Genomic DNA, 21447 nt, shown 5'->3' with positions numbered 1-21447 from the left:
TCTTAATTCAATAATCTATCTAGATTTGCATTAAATCTTGATCAGTTTTTTACCGATAATGGTAGTATGCCGGATGAATCTCATAAATAATTGGTTATTTTAATGCCAGTTACTTGTTTTAAGGTAACATTTTTTTAAGACTGTCGTAATACGAATGCAAATTTTCGACATTCAAGAAGTGTTATAGTAATAGAACTTGTTTTTCTTTTAATAATCATAACCTAGATCACGTGTGATTTTATCATTGGAATTAACAATAATAACTGGTTTTATTTTTGTTAATAATACGAGTAAAAACAAGTGAAAAAAAAATGTTTCCAAAGTTTGTATTCTGAACCGTGTGGTTCTGATTTTCTTAATACCTTGTACCAGTATGTAATTAAAAAAAATACAGGAAAGTGCACATCGGGTCAGAGCTATATTGAAGTAAAAATACAAAAAACTGGGGGCACGGCAGTGCCCCAGCCAAGTCGAGCAAAAAAGCGGCACGGCCGTACCATCCTTTTCTTCTTTTATTCACTCTCTAACGTGAAGGAATTTCGAAAAATCCCTTATTAGTGCATCTTTATGACCCTCAAGGAATATGTCTGCCAAAGTTCAAGTCTCTAGCTCTAGTGCTCGTGGTTCAGACGTTAATCTTATACCTGAGTATAGATAGGTATTTTTTATAAATAAACTGATTTCACACCCCTAGCACAAACTATCGGTCGAATGGTAACGAACGGTGTGGTGATAAAACAATCAACCCTGTTTTTGCGGAATTAGATGGAATCGTTGCCAATATCATTTGTTTCTGTTTGCAGAATCCAATATGCTGTGTTTACATTGTTGCAGTGAAGCTCTTACATTCATAATTGTTAACCGAAGACGTAGTAAATTTGAACTCGTGCTTATACATTGTAGTGTGTTAATATAGTAAGAAACTGACTAAACAGAACAGAACATGAATGATTACAAAGATAATAGATTTTTTTCCACGTTTTCTCGTTACTTATATTACGAGAATAGTAAGATACAGTAAAATTAAGCGAGAAGCTAAATTCATTTCCCGTTAATTAAATAAGTTAAATACTAAACACGGGACTTAGGTATAACGCTAGTAAATTACCACCGATTCATTATTCACTATAGTTGTATCTTGAAATAATAAGTTTTTTGGCGTGAATTTGGTGTGAGAGAGTGTAATTTTGATATACATATTTTATAATTATATATAAATATATACATACATTACAAGTTAAATAAAAGCCTGTAAAATGCTAAATCTGCCAAAAATCTTTGCTAGTTTGTTATTGAACATTATTAATAATAATTCAAAATTCAATTTATTAGACTGCATCGGCAACAAAGATAATTTTTATACATCGTGAAATAAAACGCCTTAAAAATACATCAAAGGACATAAAGCCCATAATACGCTTGCTGCATACCATTCACGAAATAAGTCACACAATTACACTTCCCAAGTCTTGCAGCATCGTAAACACTCGGATCGCTCATTCCGGACTTATGTGCGTTTAGCACGCCATCCTGCGCGAACGCAACTTATAAATTAACTGTTCGCACCCTCGCGCTTTGTGCGAACATCGATGATTTACCGACAATTACCGATTAATTCAAGCAGCGATCGTAAGTTTAATCGATATTATTAAGGAGTCGATTTGAATGCGCAGGATCGCGGATTGTAAATCATGGGTTAACGTGGCAATTAGTATTGATGGCGTATTTTAAAGGGATAACAATTCGTTTAATGATTAGACGGTATTGTTGCGGAATTGAACAAGCACTAACTAACTAACTACAATCAAATCAGCAGCACAAAAATTACCTGTAGTTTTGAGGCCTAAAATGTTATGAGTGCAGTCGAGGAAAGTAAATTGCGTACCAAGGTGGAACCTTTTCATAATCGAGTTCTTTGGTAGGTAAATGATTGTAATAATGTCAACATGAAACACCAAGGCGCAAAGTTCCACTCTGGTACAGTCAAATGCAAAGATATCGACATGGCCAAAGTTTCAAAAATATGTATACATGACTTTAATATCTTTGCACTTGACTGTACACGATTCAATTTCTTTGACTGTACATAATATGTAACGTATGTGATTTGGAACCATCTCATAAACTTAGATAGACAAATAGGCAACCGTTTGAGATGTGTTTCTGAAATTTGAAGCACATAATGTACCTCACAAGTCTCAATAAATGAGCCAAACTTGACTTGTTTATGTAAAATAGTTTTTGAGTCATGAGGGGGTCAAAAGTGGCTCCAAATAGTTCGGGTAAAATTACACACGGTGCTGCTCGCTAGTTCTGTTAGCTTGAACTTGGCTTGACACCCTACCGCGTGTCTAGATATGCAATCAGTCTTCGTGCCCGTTAAATCACGTATCATCCTTCACGCCTTAATTGTAATAAGTTCTTGGGCGATTTAGATTTGGTCGGAGTTCTATTTATGCTAAAAATTGAAAAATACACAAGACCCAGAGATAAGACCAAATTAGATCAGTTGCTCCCGCCAAAAAATACCCACATATCAAATATTATCGATATTCATTCATTTAGAGCCGTTTTTTTTTTATTCGACTGTATGGCAAACGAGCAATTGGGTCTCCTGATGGTAAGAGATCACCACCGCCCATAAACACCTGCAACACCAGGAGATTGCAGATGCGTTGCCAACCTAGACGCCTAAGATGGGATACCTCAAGTGCCAGTAATTTCACCGGCTGTCTTACTCTCCACGTCAAAACACAACAGTGCAAGCACTGCTGCTTCATTATTGCTGCTGATTAGCGAGCAAGATGGTGGTAGCAATCCGGGCGGGCCTGCACAAGACTGCCACTTGCGTTTCCGAAATTCCCGAAATAAATAAGTATACAATAATGGCTCGTTTGAAGGCACTAGTTAGATAGATAGATAAATAAGTAATGCTACTTTACCCGATTTAAAAACTCATTATTACTTATTATACATAATTAATAAAAGCATATTTAAAATCAATATCAATCTCTTTATCGAATAAAAAATTATACAGGAGTATTATTAGTGACTGGAAAAGAAATTTAATGAATTTTAGCTAATCATCATCATCATCATCATCTCAGCCATAGGACGTCCACTGTTGGACATAGGCCTCCCCCATAGACCTCCGGTCGCTGCGGTTGGCAGCGGCCTGCATCCACCGTGACACCCGTGATTTTAGCCAATAATGAGTCTCAATTTGGGTCCAATAACAACGATAATGATAAAACTGCGGCTTAAAACAAGCCAAATTTTAGGAGGCCTTTGAAGATTATTGTAGGCGCGGACTAAACCGCCCGATCTCGCCAACTATTGCATAAATCAGCTGTTTTTAATAGTGGCTAAAAAAAAATTAAAAGCATATAGAAATATAATATAAATAATGAAATAAATTTAAAAAAATATACAAACTTTTTTTAATGTTAATAATGTTTTAAACTATTTACTCACGGTATAGTTTTCTTCGTTACACAGCAAGGGCATCCAGTTATCTGAGCTCACGAACAAAATCACACTCTAACCAATAGGTTTTTTATCGGCGAAATGGGAGCGATACTCATCAGTTAACAAAAACCGATGACGGCCGTCTCACAAAGAGCCACCGTCCCGTCGATTATGCCCTATGACAAGGCATTTTGCTCCGAACAACACTCCATATTGATCCAAACTACTTCTCTATTTTGTTTGAACCTTATTAGATTTTTTGTGTCGATACGTGCTGGTGTAAATGCGAAGCAAAAGCGTGATGAATACCAATTGCAGTACCTTCTTAACTTTGTGGAATACGGTTGCACATTGTTTTTTGTTAAAATGATTACACAACTTATAAACTTGTTTACAAAGCAAGTGCGAAGTACGAACGTTTCCATTTCATTCGGTTTTCGCAAAAATGCTTTTGTAGGTCGTATTTCTGTCGGATGTCCGGCTCTTACCTTTCTACAGGTCGTATTTCTCATTTAATTTTGTAGGCTTATTCGATATTTGCATGTTTTTTTTATTTCTGTTTTTGGAAATATCTTATACGAATTTCGAAGGGTCGCAAAATACTTTCTAAGTACCTGTTGAACTCATCTTGTTATCATAGAAGTCACCGTGTCTTTTTTCATTATTTTAAGTTAGTACAATCATTTCAATAATTATGCTTTCAGGACCGATTTAGTCGTTTTGTCCCCTCTATGTATTTAATAATTATGAACGCATTTTTTCTGTTTAGGTACATAGATTTCAGGATTTAAATTTAAAGTAATATTTTTTTGAGTTATTGAATCTAGTTGTAATTAATTGGAAATGGTTTTTTAGCTATATTGGTGTTTCCCACTTTGGCGCCATGTAAAGTATCACACATGATACCTTGAACAATACGTAACTTTATTTGAACTAACTACAGTAAGTATTTGGGTATCTCGCTTCACAGTTAAATCGCTAGCTCCTCTAAATTCACACCAGAATGTCTAGTCTTGATAACTCTGCGCAATCAACCATTATATCGAGACCCGTCCTTATTGGCATTAGTCACGAAATCATGGTTTATGGGACACTGGTGATAGAATAGTTCGTATGGCTCCCGTGGCGCGATCTATGGCCTTTTGCGCCTCGAAAGCTAAATTGTTGGTTTAATAGACCTTTTTGTAAGCACCGTTGGAATAGTGGACCGAGTAAACTGTTGGTGACTTCAGCAAATAATTTGTAAATGCACTTCAAAACTGTGGTGTACGAACTGTAGTTTTTCAAATAGGTAGATAACTATACAAAAAGATGGTTCATAAAATACTTTTGTCCACACATGACTACTTTGGTTTTTGGGGCTCCGTAGGTACTTCAAAATATAGGATCACTTTGGTGTTCGTCTGTCCTTTTTTTATTCAGGTAATGCATGCATCAAGCAGACTGAATCAAAAAATATACGAATTATTAAATTTTGTTCTAGTAAGTAAATAAATGGGTAAAATAAACTTGAGTTCCTTATATTACGCGTCATTTTCTTAAGTTAACTTTGAATTCAATATCAGCTTAATTATAAAATTGAACGAGACTTATTTATAATCTAATCACGTAGTAAAATATCGGTTCTCATAATTCTTTATGTTCATTATAATCATCGCATCATTTCGGTCTATATACGTACCATTGCAGGACACAGTCCTCCTCCCAGGATGAGAGAGCTTGGGCTGTAGTTCCTACGCAGGCCCAGCATGGATTGACAACTTCACACACACACTATTCAAATTCTTCGCAGGTGTGTGCAGGTTTCACGATACCTTAAAGCTCATGGTAAATTTGAAATGTAATTTCGTAGATATATTCCGAAAAACTTAGAGGAGCCCAAACCAAAAGGTCAAACCACTAGGCTTTCACGAGTTCTCATGTTGCTAAATAATAACTATGATAAATACAGAGTGTACCTCATAGTGTTCGTAATAAACGTGGGTCGTTTTCACATAATTTTATAACTAAGCACTACCGAAGTATACAATCAGGTAATAGAACAATTGGTGGTCCAATTTCGACCAGCTGGGTGGCCGATCGCGGTCGTAATTGATTTCTAGTAAAGATTTATAATGTCCGAGATGAATACCGGCCGTTTTGGACAGCTTTCTTAGAAGCAAGGCTAAAGGGTGATTTTTATTTATACTTTTTATAACTGCTGCCGTCTATTTGCAAAAATCGAAACAATGCAAACCATTGTGTCGAACTAGACTTTGTACTTACTTATACATACATACTAGGGTTGTAAGTTTTATCGTCTTTTTTTACTTTTAGTTTGGAAAAATAGCATGATTATTTGTTAAAATTTAGGCGTACGATTCTCTGATACATTCACAAAATAGCAAACAAAATCTTGTCTATATCATAATACGAGCCTCTAAGCAAAATTTAAGCTTTCTAGGTACCTACGCCCAAAGGTTTGTTGTTGAGTCGGACGGTACCTACTAAAAGTAATGCTATTCAGGAATTGTAATAAAATGGAATAGTTTCTAGGCTGAAAAATATTAATATCTAAAACTTTACCATCCTGTACACACGGAGGAAAACGTTAAACAGTTTAAGTGAATTATATCAATCATCAATATGTGGTCGATATTAATTAATATCCAATGAGCTTAATTTATTAGTCTCTATAGCTTTTAATAAGTGAAAGTTAACTTTAATAATTAAGTATATCAATAACCGTGTGCTTTGGCATTACAAAGCTAGTCAGATACTTTTATTTTTATTATTTTATAATATTTTATTGTATTTAAACTATCATGTTTGTATATGTACTTAAATAGTCGCATACTTAGTCGTGGCGGGGCGTTACAGTACAAATTTACGGCGTTTTGAAGCACTTTTCGATCCTCGGATTAGGATTCTATTATAATAGATATTAGCCAGTTTAGGTAGACAGAATAGATAATTACGTTTTTGTATCCTAAGGGTGACAAACAGAACCTGTCGCAACACTGTCTTTCCATCCTTCTAGCTATGTCCACCTATCTTTAAACCAAAGGACTCTCAAAAATTATAAAAGATAGAGAGCTAAAATGAATAAGTAGGTGTGTACAATAAATATATAAAAAACTGACGAGTTCCAATTAAGAAATAAATATAAAATAACTCCCCACGTACATTTTCCTTAGACGCAGAGCTCTGTCTGCTCACACTTCATTTTTTTTAGAGATATGCCGTTTATAGCTTATATTTTGACACCTATTAAAGTACGGAACCTTTCAAGTATTTATTCAATTTTTGTTCATAAATTTGTTTTTGTGAATATTTCCAATTTAATTTAGGGGACTTATCTGAATATCGAAAATTAATGTATATCTACAAATTAATATATTGACGACCAGATGGCCTAGTAGTTAGAGAACCTGATTACGAAGCTTGAGGTCTCGGGTTCGATTCCCGTGTCGGGCAGATATTTGTATGAAAAATACGAATGTTTGTTCTCGGGTCTTGGGTGCTTAATATGTATATAAGTGTGTATCTATCTATATAATTATATTTATCCGTTCCTTAGTACCCATAACACAAGCTTTGCTAAGCTTACTTTGGGACTAGGTCTATTGATGTGAATTGTCCCGTGATATTTATTTATTTATTTATATCTAATGTTAATAGTCGACGGTCAAAATATCGAAAGTTGGTTAGGTTAGGTTAGGTCCGATATTTTGATCGTCGATATGTTTAACTATCGTTATTTAAATTTTCGATATTCAGATACGTGCCCTTAATTTAGTTAGGTATATAAATGCGTTACATTTTACTAACTTGTGCAAAGTGTCACCACTCCGTGGGATAACTTTACTTTAACTTTATTTTAATTACCTGCCATAGAACTGGATATATTATGTCAATACAGCTTAAAACCGTGTCTATAGCTATAAGGTAATGTTAGTATTGACGTTTCCTGGATTTATAGATACCTATTATATTCAGATACAAGAATAAACACATAGGTACATAATAATAATAATATACTGAGCAGCAAAAAATCTGGCCATCAAATGTATGCAGAAATAGGTAATTTTGTATGTAGAGTGGGCCAAATTTTGTACCGCTGAGTAGGTATATTTACGATGGTACATAATAACTAAGGGTAACCTTAAAAACTCAACTTGACGAGTTTTTCCATAAGAAATGTTTTTAACTAAACCGGTAGCAGACATAATTTTACTCACGTTCATAAGTGCTTGTGATAGCCTGAATTGAATAAAATAATTTTGACTGACTTATTTGCACTGTTACAAAAGAAAAGAAAGAAAACACGATTGACAAACTTTGAGATACTTCTATAAAGGCGGACTTATCCCTTTAAGGGATCTCTATCAGTCAACCTTTGAGTAAATGAGAGGAGTGACCAACCAGTTACTTATTATGATGGTAGGTATTAAATGATATTGTAACGGATATTTTTTATCGAAACTTAGTAATGTAATTTCAATCGCACCTTTTTTACTGATTCCTAATATCATCGACCCTAATATCAATATTTATAACTTGATTTCGAAAAGCAAAATGTCACCTGCATCTTTTTTCCGTATGACAACAAAGTGTTCCACCGTCTAAACAAATCTCATGCCCCATAAACCAGTAAATCTTCGAGCAATGAAATGTTAGAATTGCTTTTATAGTCCAGGAGCATGTCGCGTCCCACAGGACGCTACACAATTAAGACTTAATACTGCAACTGAAGTTGTATTATGTAAATGAATCGGGCCTCGCGTGTCGCGACGCCTACTCCACCGTCTATATTTAAAATGGCTGCGATAAATTGGAATTGGTGGCCTTTTTGCTTGAAGGAGGAAGAGTAATTTTCCTGAGCGTATCGTTTAAGTACACTGTAGGAAACGGTGCGTCATATTTATTTATAAAGTTATACGTAAGTATGTACTATCAGCCAAATAATTGGTCTATCAATTTTTAAACAAGTTCCTATCAAATGAATATGTCGCTAAAGTCGAAATTTCAAGTTGACATACACGTCTATTGGCATGATTGTTTTGCGACATGCAAACGATGATCAACTTTAGGGTGGTAGACCACATATTTGGCTGATGGTACCTACTCTAAAGTATGACATTTATCCATTTTAGTGGTTGAGGGTTTTATTTTCTTCTGCGTGTCTTTTATTACTTGCTTTGTTAAAGAGATCATTCAACATATATTTTTTGTCACATCATAGATAAAACATTATTAAATAACAAACTTTTGTCATAGTGCTTAAAGTGTAGAAATAATTCTATACCGCATTTAAAACTTTAGATATTATTATGAATTGTGCTTACATTACAACAACGAGTAGAATGTTAACGTTGCTCTCGCTGGGGATTCATCGACTTTCTTCGTTTTCCCGAAGGTTCATATGAGAAAGAAAAGGAAAACTGATCTTCTGTTTCGAGCGCCGAAAGACATTAGCAAACTAGTACTGTACTGTGTTTTATGGCAACCTTCCAGCCTCTCTTCATATAACTTTTAAGATTAAATTGATAAGATGGTGAAGTCAATCGGTTTGAAGACCCATCCTTTTAATCTAGTTTTTTTTTTTGTTAAAACACGCAGGCATACCAATAATAATAATAATAAAGTTTTATTTGCAGGTGTGACACCCATATTTTAAAAGCACAAAATTACTTAAAGTAAGCAAAAACTAAAACACTAATGTAAAAGTAACAATGGCAGTTCTGAATTTGCGATAGACTTGTTATGTGATTATGGACATTTCTATCTCAGGGTAGGTACAACGGTAGGTACATAGAAATGCCCAATTGTTTCATCTGTTTATCTAATGCGGCAAAAGTTATTCGCTGAACATTAGGTATCTTTCCTTTGAAATTAACTGGCATATTACTTTGAAATGGGTAAAACGAGGACCAGTAATAACTATTTTGGAATAAAACTAAAGTATCTTCTGTTTTAAATAATTTTATTACTCGAATACTTATTTGATCAAAAATATAAATAGCTTTCTTAAATAGTATATACTTACATTAATATTTACAGATTGGACGGAATCGTTCATCACAATATACATACGTAATGTAAGTATATCATAAATACAGTCTACATAAAACTATGTAGTTATTAAAACTAGCATAAGTTTACGATGTTTAAATGTACAGTCAACGATGTCAGTTGTATAATTATATTGTAAAAAAAAACAATACCATATTCAGTACACAGTACAAATAATATTATCATGTCCGAAACCTCATTTTTTAAAGTTTTAAGTTCCTTATTTTGTACATACAAAATAAATAACAGCCTATTATTAACCATACCTCTAATTGACACTTAAACCTTAATTATCATGTTGTTGAATAAATATTAATTTTATAAGAATTCACGACTGTAATAAAATGACAACTATTATAATAATAAATTAACACTTAAAACTAATTAAAAGTAATATCACACGTTAATTTGAATGCTTGAATCTTTCAACATTCTTATGTTTCTTTTAATTCATTGAGCCAATAACATTTTAAGGATTTGGGCCTATACAATTTTAATTCGAAAAATATACCTCGGACTGGAAATGTACGCCAGTCGTAAAAATAATTTTGAAAATCAATTTTACACATATCAGATAATTTCGAGCTCTGGAATTTGCTTCATTATTTATATTATGTCGATTGAATTCAATGGCATACATTAAACTCTTTGAATTTTATAAAAGGTGCTATATTTTTTATATGTTGCTCTGCCTTCAAGTAGCTTCTCTGGTACCGTTTCTCTGGTGTTTGGCTGGAACAAGATAAAAATAAGTTAGTTTTATGAAATAATTAAACCAAAGTTTTTTATTTTTATTTTAATTACGTATGTAAAGTATTTCTTTTCTTTTTTCAGTCAAAGACAATCAAAGACAATTAAGGACTTGACCGATCCGATAGAGTTTTAGAAAGGTAAGTAGCATGAGTTCAGAAAAAGCCGTGGTGGCCTGTTGGTTTGATCTATGATCTCTCAAGCAGAGGATCATGGGTTCTAACCCGGGCTTAGACCTCCTTCATTTTCTAAATTCGCATTAGAGATTTATCACGAGCTTCCTGGTAAAGGAAAACATCGTGAGGTAACATGTACACACCGGCGAAGAAATTTAATGGTGTGTCTGAAGTTCTCAATCCACACTGGGCCCGCGTGGGAACTCTCATTCTGAGAAGCGGCCTGCGCTAAGCAGTGGGAGGTATAGAAGCTGGGATGATGATGATGAATTAACGTTTAAGGGAGTGGAAATTGTCATCACTGTTTGTATGAAAATGAAAAGACTAGTTCTTAAGCCGAGTTTAGACTTGCAAGAAAAATCATGCAAGTTGTATTACATTGCGGCGCTCGTTTGACCACTACAAACTCGTTGGCTTTACGGCCTCGCAAAGTAGTGCAACTTGCACGATTTTTCTTGCAAGTCTAAACTCGGCTTTACTATTGTTACACAAATTGCTAAAGCAATTATAGGATAGATGAGGCAGAAGATGTTCTTATCAGGTCAACACTATAGACTTATGAAAAGACAAGTATGTTACACACTCACCGGTATGCAAGAACAGATGATTCTTTAGGTTCGTATGCTTCGAAAACCCTCTGGAACATATGTGGCACTTGTAGGGCCAAGAACCACTGTGGACATACATGTGAGACTTGAGGTCTCCAGGCGTCGGGAAAGACTTGGAGCAAAGGCTGCATTTATGAGGTTTTTCCTGGGGAAGAAAGGGACAGGTTATTTTGGTAATTTATTGAATCAGGCGTTACTTTGCGAGGCATCAATGAACTAAAACAATTACTTTGCTCACTTGTGACCTTATGATAGCTACGTTTATGCAAGAAATATGTAAGATCTCCACACTGTAAGAACAAGAACACACACAAATCACACCAACCCATCTATCACCACCACCACACTACACTGACGCGTTTCGAATTCAATCAGAGCTCATCTTCTTTCTTTCGTTAGACTAACATCTGGTAGCATGATGAACGGTTGTGTTGCTCTCAAGATGAGCTCTGGTTGAGTTGGAAACGCGTCAGTGTAGTGTGGTGGTGGTGATAGATGGGTTGGAGTGATTTGTGTGTGTTTTTATTGTGTGGAGGTGGAGTAACTGCATGAACACACATTTCTTGCATAAACGTAGCTACAATAAGGTTGCGAGTGAGCAAAGTAATTGTTTCAGTTCATTTGGTTATTTTGGGGTTAGTACACCTTCATTAGGCATTCGGCATTAGGGCCTTGCTTGGAAATGCACTACTAAAACGCGATGCCACGCCTTTTCATTCGACGCATGTCAGTATATGTTTGTGCTGTGACGCGTATTGTATATTGTGGACGCTTTGCATCGGGTGCCAACAAATCACGTGCTGTCGCGTTTTAGTAAGTATATTTTCACCTTTATTTTTAAATGCATACGACGCGCGGGTTTTTTGCACCGTATAGGTGCCAAAAAAATTAAATAAGAGTCAATGCACGCGACGTATTTTTTACGCACAAATAATGCGCTTCAAATAAAATTTTGTCCCTTTTACATTTACGGAAGCTATTATGATCTGTGACAAAATAATAGAAAGAAAAAAAGAAAAAAGAAAATCATTTATTCCTGACAAAGTACGAAGTAACAAAAAAAAAGTTTCTTAACAACAGATGACAGACACATACACAGACAGATATTATGGTAATTCGATGGCCTTTGTACTAGACTCTGGGTTTGTATCGTAAGTGCCAAAATAGTGATGATTTTTCCAAGTACACAGGTCATTTAAGCATCCAACACACGCTACAACAAAACAAAATCAATGTTACCAACATAACAAAACAATAATCACTACGATGATCGAAGTCATGACTCCGCAGGTCGTGCGAATGAGCCTTTTGTTGAACGGGTGCTTCCAAACGTCATTGTGGAGAAGTTTGATTTGATATTTTGTTCGTAGGTAACACTAGAGTCGTATGGGTGCTACGAGTATATGTAAAAAAGTATCGATATCCAATAAAAAAGGGAACGTCATTGATTTGTCCATTATTATGTATTTGACGTGCAGGTAAGAAAAAATTACATTAAAAAAAAGGATTATACGTAAGTATGTATTTTAATTGAATTTAAACATCTATCGATGATGATGATTATTATTATATGATTCACACGCCACTTTATTACCTTTAATTGGTAACTATTCAAAAAATAAATTAAATTGTTTGAACAAGTTGAAAAGTTTTTTTTCATCAGATAGGTACTTTTCTGAAAAAGAATTTTGAGAAAAAAAAATATTTCCAATATTATACTAACTGTTAACGTGCTCAAGAAACACTTTAGTTTCGGTGAAGTTTAAAACGTGTAGGCAGCCAACGCATGTCATTAAATGGCATTAGGTATGGTTGGACTTCGATAAACGACATTTACTGTCATTTGGAAGCACAGGGAATTATGGATAGTGATGTGGTTAAAATTATCGATAGAATTGAAATACCGATGAAAAAATATTTACTGACGTAATTTATTGTTTTTAATGTAATTAAAAGAATAAACATGGTAGGTACTTCAATATAAGACAACGTTAAAATGTGTAAAAGTTTTGAGAGCAAAATTATAATTTCTCTAATTAAACCACCAACTTTTAGGAAAACAAAAGTGTTGGGAAAAATTAACTTATGTTACAATTCTTTTGACTTATATTCTGCCGATATCTTAGACACCGCTCTGTTGGGATGTATGAAAACACATTTGTCCCATAAACGTAGCTATCGAGGTCGTGGGCGAGAAAAGTAATTGTTTATAGTTCATAGACACACCTATCGCTTATCGATACGTTTTGACATCCCTTAACGCTACACAGTGGTAAAACAAACCATCACACAAAACACCGCTGATGACTTTAAATCAAGACAAATTGAATAAACCATACCGTCGTTCCGCTGTGGCTTTCGTGGACTCAATTATCGTAGCGATAAAAGTGTTAATGGAACATTTTGATGATGTACCATTTTAAGAAACCCAGTACCAAAAAAGAGTAACACTAAAGTCAAGTCGGTGCATTTTTAGACAAAGAAACAACACTCGTAAGGTGTGTTATGACAAAATCTCAATTAACCTTACGACTTTTTGGTATAAGATTTTTTTGTATACCTACTTTAAAACAAAAGAGAGTTAAGCGAATAAAAAAACAATTTAGATTCACGTTTTATAGTGTCGTATTATGATTGAATTTGGTATAAATTTATTTAAGCCGTTCGAAGGTGCGATTTATGTTAGTTGTTTTAGATTTTGGATTTTTATTGTGTTAAAGCCGTGTTTAAATGTGAAGGCAGTGTTTTGGTGAAATACTTTTACAAACTGTTACTGCGTGTGTTTTGTGTTGTTCTATTAAATTTAATGTAAAACAAAACATCTGCAGTAGTAGCAATAGTGATGTGTAAAAATTGGACCAATTGACAATGTTTCTTTACAGTAGCTAGTTGGAAAGGTAATGACAGACTAAGTTTTTAGATATAAAAAAAATTATAGCTGAAGCTTTTTTTTACTGAATCTACGTTATGTTGATCGGACTTGCCTTGTCATCCAACCTACTCATGTATACCAAATTTTAAGTCAATCCGTCTACTGGAGGTAAATCTAAATTAACTCTCAACAATTGGAGCGAACAAACAAATTATACCAGGCAATTTTAAATAAAAGCTTGTGACAAAGCGAAAGGGGTGTTTTATAAATTTCTATTTTAATTCGTTTTATTGTGAGTAGCATGAAAATAAAACTATTTAAAGAAATGTAGGGGCCAAAATACTAATTACACCTTCAGAGCGGAAATCAATATGTTTTATATTTTTTACGAGGCATTAAAAAAACATTAGAACCAGTCTCAATCAAACCACTGCCAGAAATCCAATTTGATTACCTAGGACCGACCCTCCCATTCATTTTCGCTCACCGCCCACTGCCTCTAAAGAAATATAATAAAAATATCCCAACCAAGTTAAGGAGTCACCCTCACAAAGCAACAACAGCAAAACTCACTACCAACTTAATATAGCCGGGTTACAATCCGCGGTAGCTTAATCAAGGGGCAAAAAACGACACCCGATATTATTTCGACCTTTCTCGCTACCGAATATTGCGATATATAAATCAATAAACAAAGAACCATTAGTTGTCAGGCAATTTCCGTTGGATAAATCACGACGCGAGCAAAAACGGCCGCTTATATACAAGGGTAATGAGGGGTAAAGGTTTGCGAGACAATATTAGGATGATACTAAGATAATACAATACAAATGCGTTGGCGTATCTTTAATATACAGTACAAATATTGCATTAACAAACACAGAATCAGAAAAAGTGGAAGTTTGAGTAGATAGGTCGGCTATTTGAAATAATTGTCTATTATCATAACATAATAAAACATAGAGCCTTTGTAATAATATTTTACATTTATGGATCAGGAATACCGGAAAGAATATTGCTAAACCTCGAGGAAGAGAAACTTTGTAATTCTATTTTGTTAAAGCTCCCGAAAAAGTTTATTTGATTATTTAATCAAGAACAGCAGACAGTTATTTACTTACAAAACAGTTTACAGACCAATATGCAATCACTTCTTAACTAGCTCCCAATATAATATTTGTTTAATAAAAAACGGTACTACCTACATCATAATACAATTACTATGCTTTTATAATATAGAGAAGACTTACAAATAAAACACTGCATTTATAATAGTAAATCTTCACCTGAAGATTTATTATAAATATATTAAACCATCCGCTAAATCAGTTCAACATCGGCAGCATAATCGTTGCAGATCACCTGTATCTCAGTGACGTATAGCCGACCGATACGCCCGCGCCGCGTTATGGAAATCAAATGCAAATGGCCTCTGCTCCGGTTAATTTAACTAAATAAATTGATGCGCCAGTAACGTGCGTGTAGGGACTATTAGGTTTTGGTATGCTCGTTAGTCTGGCACTGTTTATTATCGGGAGTCGAGATATGCACCGCATGTTTGCGATAGGTTTTAATTATTCGAAGTGTGAATCTATCCTTTTTAGGGTTCCATAAGACGAATGGACGTCTATTACTGCTCATACATTTATTAAGTGGTTAAATCTTTGAAATCGGAATAGGTAGAGATTTTTGAGAAATTTTGATATTGTTATTTCTATGTCCGCTATACCAACAAATAATATATATATATAAGTACTGAAGTAAGAAACTGAAAAGAGCCCTTCTCTTTCGATTTCGACTCGCTCTTGATCGTTTTTTAGGTAGGATATAAATAGAACAATAATCATAGATACCTAAGAGCCCTTGTACTGAGTTAAGTACGTACGTATTTTTATACAAAGTAGTGGAACAGATAATAACTTCCTTGATACACGTTGACACACGTAATGTTATAAATAATGAGTATATCCTTAATTATAAGAGAAAGCTTATTTAAAAAACAAAATAAGAAAAAAACAATAAGAAAGTTAGAAATCGAATACAACTAATTTTACTTTTCATATAAACGCTGTTGCTCCAAATCAAACCGCTACAACAATAAAACCAAAATTCACTTTCTAACTGAGTTAGAGTAGTAAAATTATGGACAATTTATATTAATATATTCAATTAATAGTATAACCACGGCCCAATTATCGACATTGGCTGGTAATCAATATTGTGGGACGAATCTGGACCAAGACAAGGAGCAAATTAATTGGGTGCTCATAAAACTACGTTATGATTACGACTTGGCTAAGGGAGCACGCACAAACAAACGTTAAAATTGAAAACATAGGTTCTTAAAAAGAAATCGCGCATAAAGAAAGGTTTCAAGAGAGTCCTAATGATAATTTTTTGTATCCTACTAATATTATGAATGAAAAAAATTTGGAAGGATGTTCGCTTATTTGTTACTTAACAACGCTGTTGACAAACCTTTTTCAGAGAACAAACCGTATGAAAATATTCCTAGTTTATTACTAAACATTCTAAAAATAGGTAAGAAATGGACCAGAATATTATAGTAACCAATACAGAGATAGCGATACAACCTAGAGCTAGATGTGTGCCGAATAGGGCAAGTATGTATCTATGTATGTACGTATGTATTGCACAAAATAACTAAACAATTAAAAATTTTCAATCTCCAAGCCATCGTTCAAATATTTTGATTACGATAAAGAAACCAAAAAAAGGTTTGCGTTAAAAAAACACTAGTGTATTTTTCGTGTATTGAAAAGACAATTGAATCACAACCATCATATCATTCGCAAGACGTCCACTGTTGGACATTGGCCTTCCTTGGTAAGTTTAATAAAAGCTTGAAAAATGCTTACATAATAATGAATTAAATGATTCACTTAGTAGGTAAAAATTATTCCAAGTTTAACCAGTAACGGACTAGTTTTTATATTAATCACCTAATTTCATAGCTTAGACAGAAACAATATCTTACAAATGTTTTTAGAGCAATCAAAACTAGTTCATATCACTCCAAATCTAGCTCTCAATAAGGCAGGATTCTCACGACATTTACAAATTATTTATTTGTGTCTGAAAACATTCAATCACCCTTGTTTAAGTGTCACCTGACACTTATCAATGACAGAAATGTCACAAAAAATTTAGGTGCTAATGTGATAAACTATTGAAGAATTCGTCTTAGGTTTCTAGATTTACTATTTAAAGATTTCTTAAAATCCTTCAACACTTAAAAAAGATAGTGTGATTTTATATAAGTATAAAAAAACTTAAAGTGAAATAACATCATGTATAATTAAGATCAAATACCATAAAATATTATCATATATAATTAATTAAGATAAATAGAATGCAATATTTTTTATTAAATATTTAACACACTTTTTAAACTTTACTTTGATGCCGTAAACTATTTTTAGGCAAAATAGACATAAACGAAAATTCATCCCACGTGAACAGACCCTAACGTAGCTATTTCATTAAGTCACTTCTCGGGAATAATTTAATCAGTACGGCCAGCAAAAGAACGATAAAGCATGATTGATAGCGCTGCCGACGCTACCGATGCAATCGCCCGCTCCGTGCAAGTTATTTTTGTTCTTGATTATATTTACGCATACTAAAGGACAGAAATAGCGACGTATTTCATACGTTTCATTTTTAGATGACAGTTATTTAAAAAAATCTGCCGGACAATTATACCTGACCTGGTCTTTTATTAAAAAAACCGTTTTTTGTAATTAAATATTAATACATAAGAAACTACTTAGAACAATATTAATGACTGTTTCACATTACAATTTAATAGTTATTTTTTTGCTGTCACTTACTTTAAAAATATTTTAAAAGAAAGAAAGGCTAGGTATGTTTAGTTACTTCAATTGTTTAAAGAAAACTGAAGTATAGGTGCTTACTTAGGCTTCTCAATACAGAAGCGTACACTTAGTTCATTGCTCTTGACGCTTTTGTATCTAAATAAATTCAAGCAAGAAATAATTAAAAAAAACTCTTTAAAGAGAAGAAGGGCTTAATTGATCCAATAAAATTGGTGCCTTATTATTATGTTCATAGGTTGAAAATTCTAATGAGTTATATTGGGTGTCGTATCAATTTTATCGCGTTGTTATTGAGTGACACATCTAAGAGGCCGGTACTTAGCAAGCGAGCAATATATTTTAATATTCTTTTGATGGAGTCGTGAGTGTGAGATAACGTCAAGATGGAATCGTCTATTTGTTACGTAGTGTGTTATTATATTCATAATTGTTGTTTTTTGGTAGTAAGCGTTGAAAGTTTCGCTTTCTTGGATTGGAATCCAATATTCTTTTTTTGGAAGGAATTATCAATGGTTACCTACTAACTTTTTGAATAAAAAAATGCATGACATTATAATTTAACCCTTTTACAGGCATAGAGCATATAGCAACCACATAAATGTACACAAATATTTGACCTTACTAAGTACATATATACAATATGGTATAAAATCACTTGCATTAAAAATATTATTCGTTTTTAAATTAATCCCTCATAGGTAAACAACATAAAACTATGATTAATTTTGTGGTAGCACATCTAAATTCGCGGGGCCTGTAAAAGGGTTAATAGGAAAGTTTTTACAATTCGTAATACATTCCGTAAAAATAGCACATATGGATATTATATAAATATAATACATCGTCGCCTGATCATAAAATACACATCACATCATGAAATTTCTTATCGTTCTATGATTTTCCTTTTTGTTCCTACGTTTAGGCGTATCGATTCAGTAGATTACCGAGAACACTTTGATCGAACAATTGCTTAGATTAATAACTTCATTTGGTACTTTAGTACTTCGCTGGCCGCTACCGCGGCTCGCTCGCTTCGCTCACTCGGCTCGTGCGTTAAAACAGTTCCACCTTACACTCCTCTACGCTTCACTCGGCGTATTCGTATCACCAGGGAATTCAAACGCGAAAAACAATTTCAGTGATGTTCCGTGTGAAATACGCAGAACAATAGACAGCAAAGTCATTTTCATTACAGTTTCATAAAATCACAGCCACAATTAGAGGTATTGACACATCTGTTTTTTGTCATCACCGTCTCATCATTATGCCACGATTCAACTGAGGCGGAAAATGGCATTATCTGCACGCATTTCTTTGTACGATAAAAAAACCTTTTCAAAATGGCTTCTCGCACGCGCTGATTAAATTATGATTGTGAGTATGCCATTGGTCATTATTTGTAAATCAAGTGTATTGTTTTTTTTTAAACGGCATCCGGATCACTGTGCTGGCACGCGATCTTTATATGCTAGTTATGTCTTGTCTATGATTAAAGATGGAATTTTTGGATCGCAACAGCTGAGCCGAGCTCACTTTTTCATTATTTTAACTTTCTGTGAAATAAGTTAAAACTCTTTTTTTTCACGACTTTATCAAACAGCTGGCAAACGAGTTGGTGGGTGATCTGATAGTAAGTGGTTACCGCCGCCCATGGACACTTGCAGCATTATATGGACTGCTGACGACTACAAATTACACATTAGGAGTAACATTATTAGGAAGACTGTTTCTTTAATAGTTATCTTTTTTTTTTGGTTTTTAATTTATTATTTTGTGTTAATAGTATTTCTTAGTTGTTTTCTTTCTTTGAATTTATTTATTAAATACCTACTTAAATTCATTTCTTGTCATTAAGGGTTACCTACATTAAAATATTTCGTCAGCATACGATTCGTTTATCGGTATCCCGCAGGAATTTTTTATTTTCCGGGATAAAAAGTATCCTGTTTGCATGCTTATCTACATAAATTCGTCTAGCCGTTATTGCGTGAATGAATAACAAACGAAACATCTCAAATTTTCTCATTTACGAATTAGTATGGCGACACATCACTAATATACACTGAACTGAATACAACCAAATTGCACGAACATTAAATCGACTGAAAAACATTGCAGTAAATAAACAAATATAAATCAATAAATGATCCAGTTTGTAACAGTCCATCACAGCACCAATCGATATCAACACGCCTTCATATAAAGCATACTATATTTTACAGAGAACTCATGAGGCAGCGAGAAAGCTGTCTTTAATCATAGCGAACAATACGTGATACATATATCTTCCGCATATAATGTGGACCAAATGAAAGCACAAAGCTGTTGAATTGTTTACGGGTCGATGGAAAATGTATGAGAAAGCACTCGGATTTATGATGCAAAAGATTCCGTTGGGCCAGTTGCGCATGATTTGTTATTTGGTTCGATTCGATATTTAAATGTAGCGAGAAAGTTAAGGGTTCTGTTTAACTAGTAAGAGTCTAAAACTAATAAAAGCTTTGTCTGTGTAACATTATTTTTAAATTGGAAAAATTTAGCAAAGCTAGGTTTAAGACGAAAATCATGACACGGCCAAGCATACCCTTAATATCAGACGTAGGTGCGCTGTAAGAATATTACAAAGCCCGAACTGCGATTAAGAACAACCGTATAGCAAGAGAGGCTGGGTTTAAAATGGGCTCTCGTTGTGGTAAAGCCTCGCTTTTGATATATAGTGCGACAATTGGGTATTATTGATATTTGTTTGTACGTATAGTGCTGATTATTTGTAGAAGATGGTTTGTGGCGCCCGCAGAGCTGTGGTTTAGAAGGGTTTAGAATAAAAATGTTCGAGTTTTTTTTATTATGTTGTTCCTAATTATACCACTTTCAATCAAAACTTAGAAACTTAGGAGCTGCTTCACGACCCATTGATTAATTTTATTTGACCGATAAATATGTTGCCGTCTTTGTCTATTCGAACGAAACAAACAGAGGCGGCATCACATTTATTCGTCAAATAAATATTTTTTTTACGGTTTCCTGGTTGCTTAATACTTTCTTTAAATAATATTCAATTATAATAACACACACACATACAAACATCACCCCTGTATTCCCAAATGGGGTAGGCAGAGTACACGAAACGTTACCGCTTCGGAGCCACTTTTAGCAATTTTAGGTTTTATATTTTGAAAAAACGGTACAATAGTGACAGGTTGCTAGCCTGTCGCCTTCGGTATACCTTAACCTATAAGTCGCCTCTTACGACATCCACGGAATTATAATAAGGTTTTATTAAAAAATATTTATATTTATAAAACATATTATTATTTCTTTGCTGTTATTTTTTCACTGTAGGTACTTGCATTATAAGAAACTAACATAAGAAGAAACATAAGAACTACGAGGTTATAATTATATGACACCCACAGTTGTTGTTTAGCATTTTAAAAGTATAGCAATATACATAGTACTGAATGACATCTGTTGTGTAATGCTCTATCATTACTAAGTCCACCCATTTTTTATTTAAACTAAAAATAATATTTCTGTAGTCTTCTTCAGTTATTAAAATCAAATTTATCACTTGCGCCGAATAAAAAGGTAGGACAGTGGGAATCTTAAATTGCACCTTTTCCTTACGTCATATTCAAAGGATTATTTTTTATACGACG

At 33.9% G+C, this 21447-nt stretch overlaps 1 protein-coding gene across 1 annotated transcript in view; it reads right to left on the bottom strand.

The window, feature by feature from the left end:
* Positions 1–9414: 9414 nt before the first annotated feature.
* The window catches only part of LOC141431644 (uncharacterized), a 102421-nt gene continuing 90388 nt past the window's right edge, over positions 9415–21447 (bottom strand). The window contains exons 6-7 of the mRNA XM_074092822.1: positions 11036–11201; positions 9415–10254 (exon numbers count right to left, since the gene is read on the bottom strand). Coding sequence (XP_073948923.1) covers positions 10217–10254; positions 11036–11201 — 204 coding nt within the window. The 3' untranslated portion in view covers positions 9415–10216. The remainder of the gene's footprint in view (positions 10255–11035; positions 11202–21447) is intronic.

Source organism: Choristoneura fumiferana, chromosome 10, assembly GCF_025370935.1.
Source record: "Choristoneura fumiferana chromosome 10, NRCan_CFum_1, whole genome shotgun sequence".
NCBI lineage: Eukaryota > Metazoa > Arthropoda > Insecta > Lepidoptera > Tortricidae > Choristoneura > Choristoneura fumiferana.
Note: the sequence above shows the minus strand (reverse complement) of the source record. Positions and strands in the feature narration are given on the sequence as shown.